At 37.3% G+C, this 20,278-nt stretch overlaps 1 protein-coding gene across 1 annotated transcript in view; it reads right to left on the bottom strand.

Annotated features, from left to right (window-relative positions):
• Positions 1-1,141: 1,141 nt before the first annotated feature.
• The window catches only part of SHCBP1 (SHC binding and spindle associated 1), a 37,126-nt gene continuing 17,989 nt past the window's right edge, over positions 1,142-20,278 (bottom strand). The window contains exons 9-13 of the mRNA XM_027513714.1: positions 17,730-17,861; positions 16,949-17,067; positions 4,639-4,725; positions 4,105-4,246; positions 1,142-1,678 (exon numbers count right to left, since the gene is read on the bottom strand). Coding sequence (XP_027369515.1) covers positions 1,353-1,678; positions 4,105-4,246; positions 4,639-4,725; positions 16,949-17,067; positions 17,730-17,861 — 806 coding nt within the window. The 3' untranslated portion in view covers positions 1,142-1,352. The remainder of the gene's footprint in view (positions 1,679-4,104; positions 4,247-4,638; positions 4,726-16,948; positions 17,068-17,729; positions 17,862-20,278) is intronic.

Below are 20,278 nucleotides of genomic sequence, written 5' to 3'. Positions count from 1 at the left end.
TAATAAGGAACAAAGAAGGTATTAACTTTACTTACCTGGTCATTCTCCTGACACTCTATCTAGTAAGTTACAAGAGAAAATAAACAAAATCTAAACTCTAAGATAAAACAGAAATTTAATCCGAAAACCAATTTGATCTTTTTAAGTTGAATAAATGGTTTTCAAAAAAGAATTTAGCTCAAGTGACACAGAATTAATTAGTATTACTTTTGGAATAGGATTTAAAGAGTAAAAGAAAAATGCCTTGCAATGGTCAAACGAAAAGTCTAACACAAATCCTTCCACACTTTTTAGCATCTGAAAAATAAAATTACAACTTATTCAAATTTAAGAAACAATTTCTCTGAGAAAACATTTTAATAGTCTTTCTGAAACACTAAAATGATGTCAAAATACTGTATGTACTTCAAAGGATCACACGTGCACATGTGCACTATGGCCCATAATGCATTTGAAAAAATATCACAAGATTCAATTTCTTATTTTCATCATTGTAATTTTAATCAGTAGGAACATTAATGTCACATATACTTTCTTATAATATAAATATTTTAAAAAGCTGTACTTTACAATAAGATATCAAGAACATAGAGCTGATATGTTTATAGGTAATCATTTTGCCTATGTAAGAAATCTGATCAGAGTACTTTTATGGTGAAAGAAAAGTACCTTCTTTTTAATCATTCATATTCAGCAACAGGGAAAATGCTCTATGTACACACTGGCTCTGAAGAACACGTTTCATTCCTGTTTCAAACCTGCTATGCCATTATTGCTTTGATGATTACATAGTTCAGCATAAAAAGGCATTTCTTCTCAAGATTCTCAATATGTCTGATAAGGCAGGTCACGTCCCAATCATAAAAGCTTTAATGCAAATATTACAAGCTTTATGCAAATATTACAAGTATTATGCAAATAAAGCATGGCTATCAGACTCACTGTAACTGGGATTAAAAAGACAACTATAAGAATACTGCATCTTGATACACTACGTTTTTGTGCACGCACCTGGCATTCTCTGCCTTTCTTCCTCATCTTTGAAGTGCTAAAGTATATTTATACTAGAAAGTTATTAATAGACTTAATGTGGGAACTATGTATTTGAGAAAGCAAGACTTTCTGGATACGAATCTCCAAATGTTTTCTATTTTGTTTTATGACTTTATTAAACAGAGAGAGAGTGTTTTACGTGCAACACTTGCCGAGAGAAATGAAGCTACATTTCACTCAAATCCAACTGAATATATCAGATACAAAATATAGACATGAAGCAAAGTATGATAGCAGCAGTGATTCTTGGGGGCAACGTGCAAAATTCAATATTTTGCTATCTATTTACATCACAGTGGTCAGAAAAGAAATGTGCCAAAACTCCCTTTCCCATTCCACTTGAACTGGTTCCCCACAATTGAAACAAACATCTCCTGTGACATTAAGTTGTCATCAGCTTGTGTGATCCCCAGTTCACTCAACCTTTTCTTCTTCATCTGGCCTTTTTGTGTGGAGGCAGCAACTAGTTCATTTACAATTTCACAATTGCCTTCAACTTGCTCAGAAAGCTCAGCTCTCGCATAAAGCTCCATTTTACCAGTTGCACATTGAATCAGCTCTTCCAGATCCACTCTTTCAGCTACATCTGCCTCTCCACTTGTTTGAACTTTAAGTGCTTTATTTTCTGGAAAAAAAATTATAAAAATTGAGTTAAATATACAAACCACCCCAACTAAAACATGTATTTCTACAGTCTATCACAGCTTTCAAGTTTTTTCTGTCAAGGGGTCCTGTGTCATTTGACTGGACTTTCCAAACTCTCTGCCATAGTGTCTCAACAAGCAGTTGTATTAATTGTCAAGCTTTCCTGACTCTCATACAGGATTACCAACTTCGAATTTTCTCTTTTTATCCTAGATCTCATTCATTCAACAGACCTCTCCTGGATATTTACAAGCACTGTATTAGAAGCTAGATACAAAGATAAACAGAACAGTACTAGTACTTTAGTTTCCCTAAAGGAACTCCCAATTTAGCAGCTTTATAAGTGATTGCCTGTGATAGGCAGAATTCTAGATGGCCCTGTGATGCCTGCCCCTTGTTACTTTTACGACTGTTAAATGGTAAAAGGACCTTGCAGATAAGGTTACTTATCAGACCTTAAGAAAAGGATATAACTCAGGTATTCCTAACCTAATCATATGAATCCTTTAACAGCAAGGCTTTCCCTGGCTAGATGATGAAGAAGAAAGCATAAAGAGATTTAAAGCGTGAGAAAGATTTGAAGCGTGAGAGATTTGCTCTGAGGGAGGTCCTCTGTTGCTGAAATGGAGGGGGGTCATGGGGCAATAACCCAAGAGTGATCCCTAAGAGCTGAGAGCAACCCCTAGCCAACAGCTGGCAACAACAATTAAAAAAAAGAGATCTCTGTCCTACAACCTCAAGGAAATTGATTCTGCCAACACATAAGGAATTTGGAAGCAGATTCTCTCCCAGAGATTTCAGATAAGGGCCCTGTCCAGCTGATACTTCACTTTCACCCTTGTGAGACCCTAAGCAGATAACCCAGCCAAGCTCACCTTAACTTCTGACCTATAGAACAATGAGGAGAAAAACAACAGATAGAGTGGACCTTGAAGGATGAGAAGGACTACTCATCATCCTTTAAATGTTCCTCACCCATGCCAAGGCATAATCCTGCATGGCTGAGATTTCATAGTGATCTGGGTCATGGCTTGGAATTCAAGAATTTCCTGCAAATCAAAACCACAATGAGGTACCATCTCACGCTGGTCAGAATGGCTGCTATCAAAAAGTCTACAAACAATAAATGCTGGAGAGGGTGCAGAGAAAAGGGAACCCTCTTACACTGTTGATGGGAGTGCAAACTAGTACAGCCACTATGGAGAACAGTGTGGAGATTCCTTAAAAAACTGGAAACAGAACTGCCACACGACCCAGCAGACCCACTGCTGGGCATACAGACCGAGGAAACCAGAATTGAAACAGACATGTGTACCCCAATGTTCATCACAGCACTGTTTACAATAGCCAGGACATGGAAGCAACCTAGATGTCTATCGGCAGAGGAATGGATAAGAAAGCTGTGGTACATATACACAATGGAATATTACTCAGCTATTAAAAAGAATGCATTTGAATAAGTTCTAATGAGGTGGATGAAACTGGAGCCTATTATACAGAGTGAAGTAAGTCAGAAAGAAAAACACCAATATAGTATATTAATGCATACATATGGAATTTAGAAAGATGGTAACGATGACCCTATATATGAGACAGCAAAAGAGATACAGATGTAAAGAACAGTCTTTTGGACTCTGGGAGAAGGCGAGGGTGGGATGATTTGAGAGAATAGCATTGAAACATGTATATTATATGTGAAATAGATCGCCAGTCCAGGTTTGATGCATGAGACAGGGTGCTCAGGGCTGGTGCACTGGGATGATGACCCTGAGGGATGGGATGGGGAGGGAGGTGGGAGGGGGGTTCAGGATGGGGAACACATGTACACCCATGGCTGACTCATGTGAATGTATGGCAAAAACCACCACAATAATGTAAAGTAATTAGCCTCCAATTAAAATAAATAAATAAATGAAAAAAAAAATTCAAGAATTTCCAACTGAGTTAGCTCAGCTTTGCTGCCAAGAAAGACAGCTGTCAGGGAGACATTTACTTTTACAAATAAAAAATAGAGGCAAACTCTATGATCCCCTCCAGTCAAATGCAGTTTTCAACCTGGAATGTTCATTTTCCTGCCTCCAACCTTAAATGCTAACAGGATTTGTTAGCAATAGCCTCCATTGCTAGTGTATGCCCATCCTTATTTTATAAATTTAGAGAAAACCGAACATGAGAAGGGAACTGCAGGACTACAGAAACCACACATCAAGGCTTTGACCAGCTGACTTTGAAAGTTTCTTTCACACCTAGACTCCATATTATAGCTTTACCAAGTTCTCTATCTCTGTGCCTAAGTGTATGCTAGTTATTTTTTTTTAAGTAGAAGATTTCTATCTTTAATCAGAGCTTAATGCTGAAATAAACTAGGTCGAGATTTTATTTAGAAAATTACTAAATATACCATACCTTCAGTTTCATCTTGGGCATCTTCTTGCAGATCAGAGAAAATTGTAGGTTTCACCAAGACAACACCATAACCTTCATTATTATGTATGACATTATTCACCATGGATATTTTGGGAATGTCATAATGTTCATCTAAGAAGTCCTGTGACATTGAAAAAAATGTTTCAAGGAACCGTCACATTCAACACTGCCTGCTTTAAAAACCTCACTTTTTTCAGGCTATTCTAAAAGTAAAATAGAAAGCTATGCTTATTAAAATGTGGTAGCACAATCTGAGCTGTGAATGACACAGCATTCCTCTGCTCTTTTTGCAGAGCTATGGGGCAGCAAAGTATTCATAAGAGACTTTCAACCACCAACTATTGATATCATTAAAATTTATACACTGTTTATGCTTTTTAAAACAGAAAACAGAAATAACATGGGAATTTCATAAAACATAACTGTTTCTTAGGTAAAACCTAAATTCTAAATTTAAAATTCTAAAACCTAAATTCTACCCTTTGGAAAGAGGGTGTCTCAGCAGGGGCTCACCTTAATGAGGATCCCTTCCTTGCAGTGATGGATCCCGTTATCACTCAGAGTGCACTTACTCCCAGGATATATTTCTATACCAGCACCCTACAAATTACATTTTAATCACAGTCAGTTTTAAATAGGCAGGACTATAAAAGAAGGCTTATCACTTCTTAGACTTTTAATGTAGCACAAATATAAAGTGTATTATAGAAAGTTTTATTAAGTATTTTTAATCAACATTTCCATTTGCTTAATTTCCAGCAAGTTGTCTATCATTTATCATATTCAGATACCATACAGACACACACACATACACACACACACACACACAAGACAATGGCTAAGAGTTTCAACACTTGATTACTATTTCACTCTTTCCTTCTGGACAAATCAGTTTTCTGATTCTGCCCAAAAAATGTCAGTTAACAATTACACTGAAAGAAGCACATATTAAAAATAACCATTCTTTTATATATAATCAATTAGTTGGAGAACAGTGTTCAAATCTAGTAAAATATTGTTAAACTGTAGATAGAAATAAGGCTCTATATTTTGAAAAGCACACCAGTTCAAGAATATCCCAACATAACTTGAAAATCATTTCTGTGAATTAAAATAACTAATGCTCCCCACTACTACACATGTTAAATTAGTAGCTAATTCAAATGTCCTATTTATACCCTAACAGTAACCAGAATAATCCATGCACAGCCCAGTTCTCTCATATTGTCCCTTGGCACCAAATGGTACCAACAAAAAAAAGTAACAGTAATGGAATAATTTATTTCTTGACACTATGCTAGGTATTCTAGTAAGTAAAAATGTTCACTCAAACCTCTATGATTATTTAAAAATTCACTTTTAGAATAATTTCATACACAATATCCTAGAAGAAGAGTTGCAATTAACCATTTATGGCACATCTATTGAGTGTATGTTGAGCTGTTTCCCTAGGAATGGTAGTGTACCATGAGAAAATAGTTATTATTACTTCCCCCTTTAGAGATTACGGATATGTAAGGGCATGGTCACTACACACCAATCTAACTCTCTGTAGAAATTGTAAGATCTGTGAAATGGGCCTTCAGCTAAGACTTTCAGTTTGTAGCTATATACAGAAATAGATTTATGGGCAATAACATTAAAAATACATACACAATAAAACAGTTTAAATATCAAATTATCAGGAATCATATAAAACCTGAAAAGAACAACTTAAGCCAGCAGTCACCTAGTAACTGGGACAATCATTTTCAAAATATATTATGAAACTGAACAGATATTTAATAACTATAAAGAAACTGAAAAGGCTGCCTCTTCTAAGATGATGGTACAAGTAAAAATCACGGACATTATATATAAAACAAACATAATACGATTGAAAAGTGGAATAAAGGAGCCAGACCACCTAGACACTTCAACCCCTGAGAAATGACACCAACCTAGTTAGACTGGGTTTTCTTTTTGCCTCACATTTCCAGACATGAAACTAAAGAAGCTGGCAATCTATAAACATCAGACACAGACCAGAAAAGCCTCCCCCAAATCCCACTCTCTCTACCCAAAGGACTAGGCCAGCCTCAAAGGACAGAAAACTTCATCCATGCTGGCAAGTGCCAAGGGAGAGCCTAGACTTCTACCCTCTCAAGGCTGTGACTAGGTACCCCAATACTCACACAGAGGTAGTATCACTTAAAGCCAAAGATTTTCATCCCCACTAGCTGGTAACAAGTCCCTCACCCTCGTGGAGACTCCATATAGGGCCTGGACTCATGCCGTCAACTGATAACAAGATGTTGCACCCATTCCCTACTGGAGTGGGGTCAGAGCAGGCCCAGTGGGGGGGTCTAGATTTTCATCATTGCCAGTGGTAATAAGCCCACTGCCATGTGCCAGAGTGTCAGTGGAGACATGTAAGAAACTAGAATTCTTACACCCGCCCACCAGTAACAAGGAGCTTTCTCACTTAACTTGGATACCAATGGAGGCCAAATGGGGAACTTAGAGACCTGGTAGTAATAACGCAGTAGCCTTTACCCCATTCCCTCCTGTAGTAGTGTAAGAGAAGCCTACCTAAGACAGAAGATGTAGATTCTAATAATATAATACAAAACATCCAGGTTTCAGTTGAAAATCACTTGTCATATCAAGTGCCAAGAAGATGTCAGCTTAATAAAAGGTAATCAATACAAACTAAAACCAAGATGTCAGAGATGATGGAATTAGCTGATAAGGGTTTTAAAGCAGCCAATTATTTCAGTGAGCAATTATTAAATACTTAAATGAAAAACAGAAGACTGAATAAGAAAATAGAAAGTCTCGTCAAAGAAATAGAAGATATAAAGAACCAAATGGAAATTTCAGAACTGAGAAATACTATAACTGAAATAAAAAGCTCAGTGGATGGGCACAGGAAAAGAATAGAGGAATAAAGGAAATAGAGGGATAGAGGAAAGAATCAGTGAAATGGAAGACAGAACAATAGAAATCATCTAGTCTGATAGAGAGGAAACAATCTGAAAAAGGAAAAAAGAATGGAACCTTAGGGACCTATAGGACAATAACAAAGGATCTAAAATTTTTGTTATCAGTCATAGAAGAGAAGGAGGGTGAAGCTAAAAAAAGAAAAATCAAAGAATAAAATAGCTAAAACTTCCCAAATTTGGCAAGAGACATTAAATTTACAGATTTGAAAATCTGAGAAAACAGGATAAACTCAAAGAAATCCATTTCAAGGTACATCATAATTAAACTTACAAAAGCTTAAGGCCAAAAGGAAAGGGAAGAAAGGAAAAGTTATCCTGAAAGCAGTCAAAGAAAAATAATGTCTTATCAATTAGAGAAAAAATTCAAGTAAAGAGGATTTCTCATCAGGAACCATGGAGGCCAGAAGAGAGTGGCACAGTATTGTTCAAAAGAGCTAGCAGAAAAGAGTTGTCAATTGAGAATCCTATACCCAGTGAAAATATTCATTAGGAATAAAGAGAAATTAAGACATTCTAAGATGAAAGAAAGTGAATAGCATTTGACAAAAGCCAACACTTCAACATCAGTCCTTCCAATGAACACCCAGGACTGATCTCCTTTAGGATGGCCTGGTTGGAGCTCCTTGCAGTCCAAGGGACTCTGAAGAGTCTTCTCCAACACCACAATTCAAAAGCATCAATTCTTTGGTGCTCAGCTTTCTTTATAGTCCAACTCTCACATCCGTACATGACCACTGGAAAAACCATAGCCTTGACTAGACGAACCTTTGTTGGCAAAGTGATGTCTCTGCTTTTTAATATGCTGTCTAGGTTGGTCATAACTTTCCTTCCAAGGAGTAAGCGTCTTTTAATTTCATGGCTGCAGTCACCATCTGCAGTGATTTTGGAGTCCAGAAAAATAAAGTCAGCCACTGTTTCCACTGTTTCCCCATGTATTTGCCATGAAGTGATGGGACCAGATGCCATGATCTTAGTTTTCTGAATATTGAGCTTTAGGCCAACTTTTTCACTCTCCTTTTTCACTTTCATCAAGAGGCTCTTTAGTTCTTCACTTTCTGCCATAAGGGTGGTGTCATCTGCATATCTAAGGTTATTGATATTTCTCCCAGCAATCTTGATTCCAGCTTGTGCTTCCTCCAGCCCAGTGTTTCTCATGATGTACCCTGCATATAAGTTAAATAAGCAGAGTGACAATATACAGCCTTGACATACTCCTTTTCCTATTTGGAACCAGTCTGTTGTTCCATGTCCAGTTCTAACTGCTGCTTCCTGACCTGCATACAGATTTCTCAAGAGGCAGGTCAGGTGATCTGGTATTCCCATCTCTTTGCTATGGTTTTTCCAGTGGTCATGTATGAATGTGAGAGTTGGACTATAAAGAAAGCTGAGCACCAAAGAATTGATGCTTTTGAACTGTGGTGTTGGAGAAGACTCTTGAGAGTCCCTTGGACAGCAAGGAGATCCAATCAGCCCATCCTAAAGGAGATCAGCCCTGGGTATTCATTCGAAGGACTGATGAGAAGCTGAAACTCCAATACTTTGGCCACCTCATGTGAAGAGCTGACTCATTGGAAAAGACCCTGATGCTGGGAAAGATTGAGGGCAGGAGGAGAAGGGGACAACAGAGGACGAGATGGTTGGATGGCATCACCAACTCAATGGACATGGGTTTGGGTGGACTCCGAGAGTTGGTGATGGACAGGGAGGCCTGGCGTTCATGGGGTTGCAGAGTCAGACATGACTGAGCAACTGAACTGACTGAACACAAATTCACTATGAAAATTCTCAGAAAACAGAAATAGAGGACAACTTCTTTAATTTGATAAAGAATATTTACAAAAAAGCCCTATAGTTAGACTGGTGGCAAAGATGGTGAAGTGGGAAGACCCTGAGCGCCTCCCCCAAGAGGCACACCAAAAATAAACTATTTATCAAAGGGACTACCAATGAGAACAACTTGGTAACTAGCAGAAAATATTTCCCACTATTAAAGTTACAAAGAAGGAACCGCAAAGAGACAAATAGAAAGGGTGGAGACCCAGTACAGTCAAGGTCCACCAAGGTAGACAACCCACAAACAAGAATTAGGCAAAATGAGGTGCAGAGGAACATGTTCCAAAAAAAGAAACAAGACAAAAATCCCATAGGCAATCTACCTGATAAAGAGTTCAAGGTAGTGATCAAAATATGATCGAAGAACTCTGGAGAAAACTGGATGAATACAATGAATTTAACAAGGACTTAGAACTTATAAAAAAGAACCAATGGAGAAGGGAATGGCAACCCACTCCAGTATTCTTGCCTGGAAAATCCCATGGACATGGAGCCTAATGCGCTGTAGTGCATGGGGTCACAAAAGAGTTGGCCATGACTTAGCTGTCCCTACAACCCTCCTCCCAAATGGTCATCCCGCTGCTTGAGTTTGTTTGCTGGCAGAGTGCTCTCTCATGGGTGACTCTAACATTCTACTGATAGCGAAGGGCTTCCCTCCTAGCTCAGTTGGTAAAGAATCTGCCTGCAACGCAGGGGACCAGGGTTCGATTCCTGGGTCAGGAAGGTCCTCTGGAGAAGGAAATGGCAATCCACTCCAGTATTCTTGCCTGGAGAATCCCATGGACAGAGGAGCCTGGCAGGCTACAGTGCACAGAGTTGCACGAGTCGAACTCGACTGAGCAACTAAACCACCATGAAGAATCAAATTTGCCTCCTTGTAAATTGCAACTGTTGATTTCAGCGCTGCCTCCTGGAGCTTCCCCCACTGCAAATTAAACTCCTCTTCTACACCAACAGCCCTTCAGACACTTGAAAATGGCTCTCATGCTCTTCTGAAGACCTCTGTTCTTCAGAATATGCTATACTAGGGACTTCCCTGGTGGTCCAACGGCTAAGACTCCATGCTCCCAACGCAGAAGGCCCGGGTTCCACCCTAGGTCAGGAAACTAGAGTCCACATGCCAAAACTAAGAGTTTGCAAGTCACGACTAAAGATCCCACATGTTGCAATAAAGATAGAAGATCCTACATGCCACAACCAAGAGCTGGCACAGCCAAATAAATAAATAAAAACAAATTAAAAAAAAAAAAAAAAAAGAACCAAACAGAGATTAAATGCAATAACTGAAATGAAAAATACACTAGAAGAAATCAATAGTAGATTAAATGATGCAGAGAAACAAATCACAATATGGAAAAGAGATAGAAATCGCTGAGGCTGAACAGAAAAAAAGAATGAAAAGAAATGAAGACAGCTTAAGTGGCTTGTGGGAGAACATTCACATTGTAAGGATCCAGGAGAACACCAAGAGAAAGGGGCAGAGAACACACTTAAGGACATAAAAGCTGAAAACTGCCCTAATCAAAGAAACAAAAATCTAGGTCCAGGAAACAGAGAGAGTCCCAAATAGGATCAAACCAAAGAGGACCATATCAACACATATTATAATTAAAATGGCAAAATTAAAGAAAGAATATTAAGAGTAGCAAGGGAGGACTCTCTGGTGGTTCAGTGGTTAGGAATCCGCCCGCCAATGAAGGAGACACAGGTTTGATCCCTGGTCCAGGAAGATCCCACGTGCTGTGGAGCAACTAAGCCCATGCACCACAACTACTGAGCCTGTCTGCTGCAACCACTGACGTCCAAGTGCTTAAGGCCTGTGCTCTGCAATAGAGAAGGCGCTGCAATGAGAAGCCCGCAGACCATAATGAAGAGCAGCCCTCACTCGCCATAACTAGAGAAAGTCTGTCAGCAGCAACAAAGATCCAGCACAACCAAAAAATAAATACAATTTTAAAACAGAAAAAAGCAGCAAGGGAAAAGCATCAAGTTATATACAACAGAACTCCCATAGGCTATCAGCTGACTTTCCAGCAGAAACTCTGAAAGCCAGAGGGCACAATATATTTAAAGTGATAAAAGGGAAAAAACTAAAATCAAGAATACTATCTGTGAAAATAATCTGAAAAATATATATATATACATATATATGTTGTAACAGAATCATTTTGCTGTATACCTGAGACTAACCCAATATTGTAATATATCAACTATGCTTGAATAAACAAACAAAAAAGAAATCCCCATATTGGACACCAGCTGATAAAAAGGCCAGCATACTTCACGGTCCGCCCAAAAGAGAAAGGCAACAGGGATGGCCAGGGACAGATCAAGACACTCCTGGCCTGAAATGTGGTGGGAAGGAAGATACCCTGCAGGGACAGTGAAGTTAAGAGGGGGTTAAGGAGAAAACTGGAGCCCAAAGGAGGCATCCCACCATCCTGGCTGCATCACTCCCTTTTTACTGAGATACAACTCACATACCATGCAATTCACCCAGTTAAGTTTAATGTACCATTCAATAGTTTTTAGTATATTCACAGAGTTGCTCAACCATTACCAGAATCAACGTTAAAACACTTTCATCATCTTAGTACAAGACCCTGTACCCTTCAGCTATTACTCTAATCCCCTCTTCCCCACTCTAAGCCCAGCCCTAGGCAACCACTACTTTACTTTTAATGCATATAGATGTGGCTATCCTGGACATTTCACATAGAATGAATTATATACTATGTTGAAAAAAGAGAGAATACTTTATCCAGCAAGGCTTTCATTCAGATTTGATGGAGAGATCAAAAGTAAAGCAAAAACTAAAAGCATTCAGTACCACAGAACCAGCTTTGCAAGAAATCTCAAATGGAATTCTCTAAGCAAACAAGAAAAGGTCACAACTAGAAACATGAAAATTATGAAAGGAAAAGCTCATTGATTGATAAAAGCAGCTATACAGTAAAAGTAGTAAATCAACCATGTACAAAGCTCACAGGAAGATTAAAAGATATAGTAAAATCATCTATATGTACAATAAGTAGTTAAGGGATATACAAAAGGATGTAAAATAAAATGTCAAAAAACAGTAACTGTAGGGGCAGGGGAGTAAAATTGCAGGGTTGTTAAAAAATATATTTGAAATTGAGATTCAGTTCAGTTCAGTCGCTCAGTCGTGTCCGACTCTTTGCGACCCCGTGAATCGCAGCATGCCAGGCCTTCCTGTCCATCACCAACTCCCAGAGTTCACTCAGACTCATGTCCATCAAGTCAGTGATGCCATCCAGCCATCTCATCCTCTGTCGTCCCCTTCTCCTCCTGCCCCCAATCCCTCCCAGCATCAGAGTCTTTTCCAATGAGTCAGCTCTTCGCATGAGGTGGCCAAAGTATTGGAGTTTCAGCTTTAGCATCATTCCTTCCAAAGAAATCCCAGGGCTGACTTAAAATAATCACATATACATAAAAGTTGATATATATATATAAATCTCACTGTAACAACGAATCAAAAATCTATAATAGACACACAAAAAGAGAAAGGAATCCAAACAGCAAAGACAGTCATCAAATCATAAGGGAAGAGAACAAAAGGAACGAAAGGAACAATAAAGAACTACAAAAACAACCCCCAAACAATGAACAAAATGATAATAAATATATCTGTATCAATACTTTCAGTGTAAATGGACTCAGTTCAGTTCAGTCGCTCAGTCGTGTCCGACTCTTTGCGACCCCGTGAATCGCAGCATGCCAGGCCTCCCTGTCCATCACCAACTCCCAGAGTTCACCCAGACTCACGTCCATTGAGTCAGTGATGCCATCCAGCCATCTCATCCTCTGTCGTCCCCTTCTCCTCCTGCCCCCAATCCCTCCCAGCATCAGAGTCTTTTCCAATGAGTCAACCCTTCGCATGAGGTGGCCAAAGTACTGGAGCTTCAGCTTCAGCATCAGTCCTTCCAATGAACTAAATACTCAATTAAGACACAGAGTAGCTGAATGGATATAAAATAAGACCCATGTATACATACTGTCTACAAGAAACTACTTCAGATCTAAAGACACACAAACTGAAAATGAACGACTGAAAAATGGTACTCCATGCAAATGAAAAGAAAACTGGGATAGCAATACTTATACCAAACAAAATAGACTTGAACACAGAAACTGTAACAAGAGATAACAAAGGAAATGACATAAATATAAAGGAGTAGACCCAACAAGAAGATATATCAATTGTAAATATGTATGCACTTACACAGGAGAATATAATGAAACTGACAGTAATACAATAATAGTAGACTACTTAACACCTCCTCAATGGATACAACATCTAGAGAGAAAATCAATAAGGAAACACTGGCCAGATGGACTTAATAAATACCATTCCATCAAAAGAAGACGACATCCTTTACAAGTGCTTATGGCAATTCTACAGCCAGAAAACAAATCTCAAAATTCTAGAAAACTGAAATCCTATCAAGCACCTTTTCTGATCACAACGGTATAAGACTAGAAATCAACTACAAGAAAAAAGACTGCAAAAAACACAAACATGTACAAGCTAAACAGCATGATACTAAACAAACAATGGGTCACTGAAGCAATAAAAATATACCTGGAGACAGAAGAAAACAGAAATGATCCAAAACACAATGATGAAAATAAAAACACAATGATCCAAAATCTATGGAATGCAGCAAAAGCAGTTCTAAGGGACAAGTTTACAGTGAAACAAGCCTACCTCAGAAAACAAGAAAGATCTCAAATAAACAACATAATGTTAAAGGAACTAGAAAAAGAACCAAGAAACTCCAAAGTCAGGATAAGGAGATAAATAACAAAGATCAGAGTATAAATAAATGAAGTAGAGACTGAAAAATAATAGAAAAGTTCAATGAACTCAAGAGCTGGTTCTTTGACAATATAAACAAAATTGATGAACCTTGAGCCAGACTCACAAAAAAAAAAGAGAGAGGGCCCAAATAAAACCAGAAATGAAAGAGGACAAGTTACAACTGATACCACAGAAATACAAAGGACCATTTAAGACTACAAGGAACAATTATATGCCAATAAAACGGACAACCAAGAAGTAATAGATAAATCTCTAGAAATGTACAATCTTTAAAGACCAAATCAGGAATAAATAGAAAATATGAACAGATCAATTACCAGTAATGAAATTGAATCAGTAATTTAAAAAGCTCTCAGCAAACAAATGTCCAGGACCAGACATCTTCACAGGCGAATTCTACCAAACATACAAAGAAGAGTTTACATCTATCCTTCTTAAATTATCCTCCAAAATTGAAGAGGTACATTCCCAAACTCATCCATGAGGCCACCATCACCCTGATATCAAAACCAGAAATAGACAACACACACACACAAATCACAGGCCAATATTCTTGAAAAAATCCTCAACAAAATATTAGCAGATAGAATCTAACAATACATTAAAAGGATCATATGCTATGATCAAGTGGGATTAACCTAGAGATACAGAGATAGTTCAATATCTGCAAATCAATCAACATGACACAACATATTAACAAATGAAAGAATAAAAAAACCATTTGATCATCTCAGTTCCTGCAAAGAAAATTTTGGACAGAATTCAATATCCATGTATGGATTCTCAACAAAGTGTCCATTAATGGAATATATATCAATATAATGAATGATTTACAGCTAATACCATACTCAATGGTGAGAAGCTGAAAGTATTTTCTCTAACATCAGGAAAACATGACAAGGATGCCCATTCTTGTCATTATTATTGAATGTGGTACTGAAAGTCTAACCACAGCAATCAGACAAAAGATAAAAGAAATTCAAATAGGAAAGAAGTAAAACCATCACTGTTTTCAGATGACATGAAACTATCCATCAAAAATCCTAAAGACATCACCAAAATCCTATTAGAACTCATCATGAATTTGGTAAAATTGCAGAATACAAAATTAACATACAGAAATCTGTTACCTTTCCATACACTAATTATCAGAAAGAGGAATTTAAAAAACTATCCAATTTACAATCACATCAAAAAGAATACCTAGGACTAAATCTAATTAAGGAGGTAAAAAGCCTGTATATTTAACAAGACTTCCTTGGTAGTCCAGTGGTGAAGACTCTGCACTCACTGTAGGGTGTGTGGGGTCAATCCCTGGACAGGGAACTAAGATCCCATATGATGTGTGGCATGGCCAAGAAAAAAAACAAAGCTGCACTCAGAAAATGTAAGAAACTGATGAAAGAAATCAAAGATGACACAAATAGATGGAAAGATATACTGTGCTAGTGGACTGGAAGAATACTGTTAAAATGACCATACCACTCCACACAATCTACATATTCAAAGCAATTCCTATCAAAACACCAATGGCATTTTCCACAGAACTAGAATAATTCTAAAATTTGTATGGAAACACAAAAGACCCCAAATAGCCAAAACAATCTTGAGAAAGAACAACAAAACAAGAGGTCCCAGGTTCCCTCTTCTCAAGCTATACTACAAAGGTACAATAATCAAAACAGTATGGTACTGGCACAAAAACAGGAGAGATCTTCGCACCCTAGGGCTAGACAAAGAGTTCTTAACACCTAAAAGGAAAAAGTGATAAACTGGGCTTCATCACATTTTAAAACTTTGCTCTGTCTGTAAAACCCTCATGAAAACAATGAAAAAACAAGCTACACACTAGCACATCTGTAAATGATGTACCCAACTGAGGATTCATATCTAGAATTTATAAAGAACTCTCAAAGCTCTATAGTAAAAAAAAAAAAGGACATAAGTCATGAATTTTTCACTGAAGGTAAGGATGGCAAAAAAGCATATGAAAAAATGTTCATCATCATCAACCACTAGGGAAATACAAATTAAAACACACCTATCAAAATAGCTAAAATTAAGAAGTAGTGAAAATACCAAATACGGATCATTGGATCCATAATACCAAACCAAAAATTGGATCCAATACAAAAAATTGCATCAAAAATACCAAACTGGATCATTCAGATTTTGTTAGTGGGAATGTAAAATGGTACAACTAATCTGGAAAACAGTTTGGCAGTTTCTTAAAAAAAGTAAGCACACAACTAACCACACGTCCTGCAACTATACTCCTAGGCATCTACCCCAGAGAAATGAGAATGATGTTCACACAAAAACCTGTACACCAATGTGTACAGTAGCTTTACTTACAAAATCCCCAAACTAGAGACAACAGATGTTCTTCAACAAGTGAACAGTTAAAAGTGTGGAACAATCATACATGGAATACCACTTAGCAATAAAAAAAGAACCTATTGGTAAATGCAACAACCTTATACAGATCCAGAGAACTGTGCTGAATGAAAAAAGCCAATTCCAAAAGGGTATATACTGTATGATTCTATTTATATAACATATTTGAAATGATGAAATACCAGAAATGGAGAACATATTAGCATTTGCCTGTGATTAAGGAGAAGGTCAGAAGGAGAGGCACATAGACAGCTTTAAAGAGCAACATGAAGGATCCCTGTAGTGATGGAAATATTCAACTTAACTGAGTTTTATCCTGGTTGTGATGCTGTACTATAGTTTTGGAAGACGTTACAATTAGAGGAAACTGGTAAAAGGTACACGTATAGGCTATTTCTGTAGTATTTCTTACTACAGAATGTGAATCTACAATTATCTCAAAATAGAAATTTGATTTAAAAATAGCAAACAAGCCTCAATTACTACATCACTTACAAAGTTACAACTTAAAAAGTCTAACCTCTTTTTTAAAGGTATGACAGAGAAACTGTGAGATGCATTACTGTCTTCCTAATAATCTGTTTTGAAAATGCTAAATAAGAAGAACATTATATAGTTGAGTCTGGCCAACTTAATGCATGTAAGTATCTAAAGTTCTCTGAAGAAAGAGAACAGAAGTATGCATATACATCTTGTCCTACATTTTATTTATCTATTTAGAACTTAAACCTAAGCTACTCCCCAAAAGGCTAAGAGATGATCATACCTTAGCACCATATAAATCTGAGTTCTTCATTAAAAACTCTGCTGAAGTTCGTACTGTGACTCCTGTGGTTTCACACTGCAGTACACAGTTTTCCAATGTCGTCTTGCCACGGTGAATGACTGTGATGAAAACATGCGATCAAATGCTTTAAGAAGTAATGTATCTTTTACAGTAGTAGAAATGGCCTAGAGTTGATATTAGATACAGTCTAAATAATTCTCATTTAAACTTTGTTACTGAATTTATGAATTCTTATTTTATAAAAACAATGATTATTTTGAGCTATTTTCTAAACTCTAAAAGCGCTATTTTTAAAAAAGAATAACTTGACCTCAGAAATGCAAAATCATGTCAAAAATCACTTCTCATTACAAAAAAAAATTATGAAAGTAACTTTCATAACTGTCTTACAAGAGAGAAGAAAAGGAGGCCCAATTCAAAATAGGGGATACAAGTCCCAGGAAACAAATACTGTCACAATGTGAAGATAGCTGGTTTGAGTCCAGGACTAAATCAAATACAAAGAACACAGACCACATATTGGAATGTTCTAGTAGAAAAAAATGACCACTCAGAAACAAATATTAAACTAACAAATTTTCAAGAATACACTGAACTATTTTTCACTTTAGAATAAGCTTCCTAAATTGTCTAGCTACATAATTAACCAGCTTTTCATACTACTCAAAAGTAGTATTTCATTAAATTCTATCTTCCAGGGGAAATAAAGCTTTTCTTCAAAGCCAGGAACAAATAATAAATGAAATATTCAGATATTTACTCAAGATTCCTTCTACGGCATCATGCTGAACAAATTTCATGCTTGAGATTTTAATATCCGCACCCGTACAATCCACAAAAGTGTCTCCTTTGCCTTTCTTTTCTATCACAATATCATCTGGTAGACCATATCCTAAGGAAGAGAGCAAGAACATTTAGGATGGGGGAGGGGAAATGTCTAAACACAAAATTTCTATGACACATTTCTTCATTTCAAATGACTCCAAATGATATTTAAGACCAGTCAACCTAGTTACCTGTAACTAAAATCGAGGGACTTTCCTGGGGGTTCCATGGTTAAGACTTTGCCTTAACTGAGCGACTGAACTGAACTGAACTCCAAAGCAGGGGGTGCAAGTCAGATCCCTGGTTGGGCAGCTAAGATCCCATGTGCCTCATGGTCAAACCAAAACATAAAACAAGCAATATTCCAACCAATTCAATAAAGACTTTTTTTTTAAAAAAGGTCCACATCAAAAAAAGAAAAATCTTTTAAAAAAATTAATAAAATCTATTTCTCCACGTATCTAGCTTGACTTTTACCAAGGTATACAATTTGTTAACAAGTGCCTGCATATCAGGAAGACTACCCCCTATCAGTCATCTCATACCAGTTTCGGCAGTAAACTCACTTATAAAACTGCTACTAAAAAATAATAATAATCTTAAGTACTCACAGCTGGGTCAGAAGGCTTTCATGCATTTAGCCTTTATAAGTTTTTACTTCCCAACCCAAAGATTCTATTATTCTAATGCAATTAGGTTTGAAAAAGCATAAGCATTTCTCAAGATTTTCTCATTTTTATATTCTCTTAACCAGATAGACCTAAAATCTGACAAAGTGGCTTAGAACAGTTTTAACTATTGGAAAAATAGGTCTACCTTGTTAACCAATAAAAAACATTGTTCTCTACAAATCTTAATCAAACTAATAATGCAGGTAGACCTCTGAGTGGGCTTATGAAAAACCGGAGTATCAAAAACTAGAAAACTTTGCCTGACTATCATAAACCAGAATTATACAGACAAAGCTTTAAGAATTAACTCTCATTTCCTAACGTCAAAGACTCGTTGAGTCTTTGCTTGAGGAAATGAAAGTAGTAAAACATTAAACAGGCAAAATCTCTGAAGTTTTCTACATTTGAAGAGGGTGGCGGCACTAGAGAATGCAAGAGGGCTCCACCCATGGGAATGCTACTAATGCTGTATTCTGGATGACTAGATTGTAGATTTTTTCCCCTGATTCTTTTTATGTGTCTATGTGTACTTTGCACATTTTTAAAAATAACAACTTTTTATCATCAGAAAATTAAAAATATAAAAAGAATGGCCATGTTACATTATATAAACAAGTTACATAATCCTAGCAGTTTAAAACACAAAGCCTTCACCTAAGTGAAAGGATTTTCTAAACAAGAAAAATCTTATTACAAGTACTATTAATATCATGCAAATAGTGGGTACTCAATATATATCACTTGTTATAAGTGTTAGCTATAGATCAGATAAGCTATCATATAAGCTTTAATCTACCTCATGAACAGTTACTCCATATAGTCACACCAGAGATACCAGCTGATTCCCCAGATTCTCAGAAATGCCCTATGTTCACAGATTTATAGCCATTCTTACACTTAACTATCAGAATTCTATATGGTTATTCATGTGCTTAGTTGCTCAGTTGTGTCCGACTCTTTGTGACCCCATGGACTGTTGCCTGCCAGGCTCCTCTGCCCGTGGACTTTTCCAGGCAAGCGTACTGGAGTGGGGTGCCATTTTCTACACCAGAGGATCTTTCTGACCCAAGGATTGAACTCTCATCTCTTGCATCTCCTGCAACGGCAGGTGGATTCTTTACCACGAGCACCACCTGGGAAAGTGAAAGTCGTTCAGTTGTCTCCAACTCTTTGCGACCCCATGGACTATACAGTCCACGGAATTCTCCAGGCCAGAATACTGGAGTGGGTAGCCTTTCCCTTCTCCAGGGGATCTTCCCAACCCAGGGATCCAAACCCAGGTTTCCCGCATTGCAGGCAGATTCTTTACCAGCTGAGCCACAAGGGAAGTCCAAGAATACTGGAGTGGGTAGCCTATCCTTCTCCAGGGGATCTTTCTGACCCAGAAATCGATCCAGGGTCTCTTGCATTGCAGGTGGATTCTTTACCAACTGAGCTATCAGGGAAGCCTTGTTTATTTGTGGCACATTGGCACAATTACATTATAATTTCTTCACCAATCTAGGAAGAATGCTTATCCACCATATAATCTATAATATCAATGCTGTTTGCACTATGCCAAAAAAATTAAGTGCTTTTATTGCTGTGATTTATTCTGCAGATGTGTTATTTATAAAACACACATCTGTTATATACCAAATGTTGGAGAGGAAACAGAACAAAAATTACATACATAAAATAAAAACGGGGGTGAGGTGATGTATTGGTGAACAGCAGGATATTAAACTCCCAGCCTAGCTTCTATTAAGAAGTTTTGACAAGATAAAGAACAAAGCTTAAGCAGTTTGTGAACAGCTGCACCAATCCCAAAATG

Source organism: Bos indicus x Bos taurus, chromosome 18 (assembly GCF_003369695.1).
Source record: "Bos indicus x Bos taurus breed Angus x Brahman F1 hybrid chromosome 18, Bos_hybrid_MaternalHap_v2.0, whole genome shotgun sequence".
Taxonomy (NCBI): domain Eukaryota; kingdom Metazoa; phylum Chordata; class Mammalia; order Artiodactyla; family Bovidae; genus Bos; species Bos indicus x Bos taurus.
This window is presented reverse-complemented; position numbering and strand designations above follow the sequence as displayed.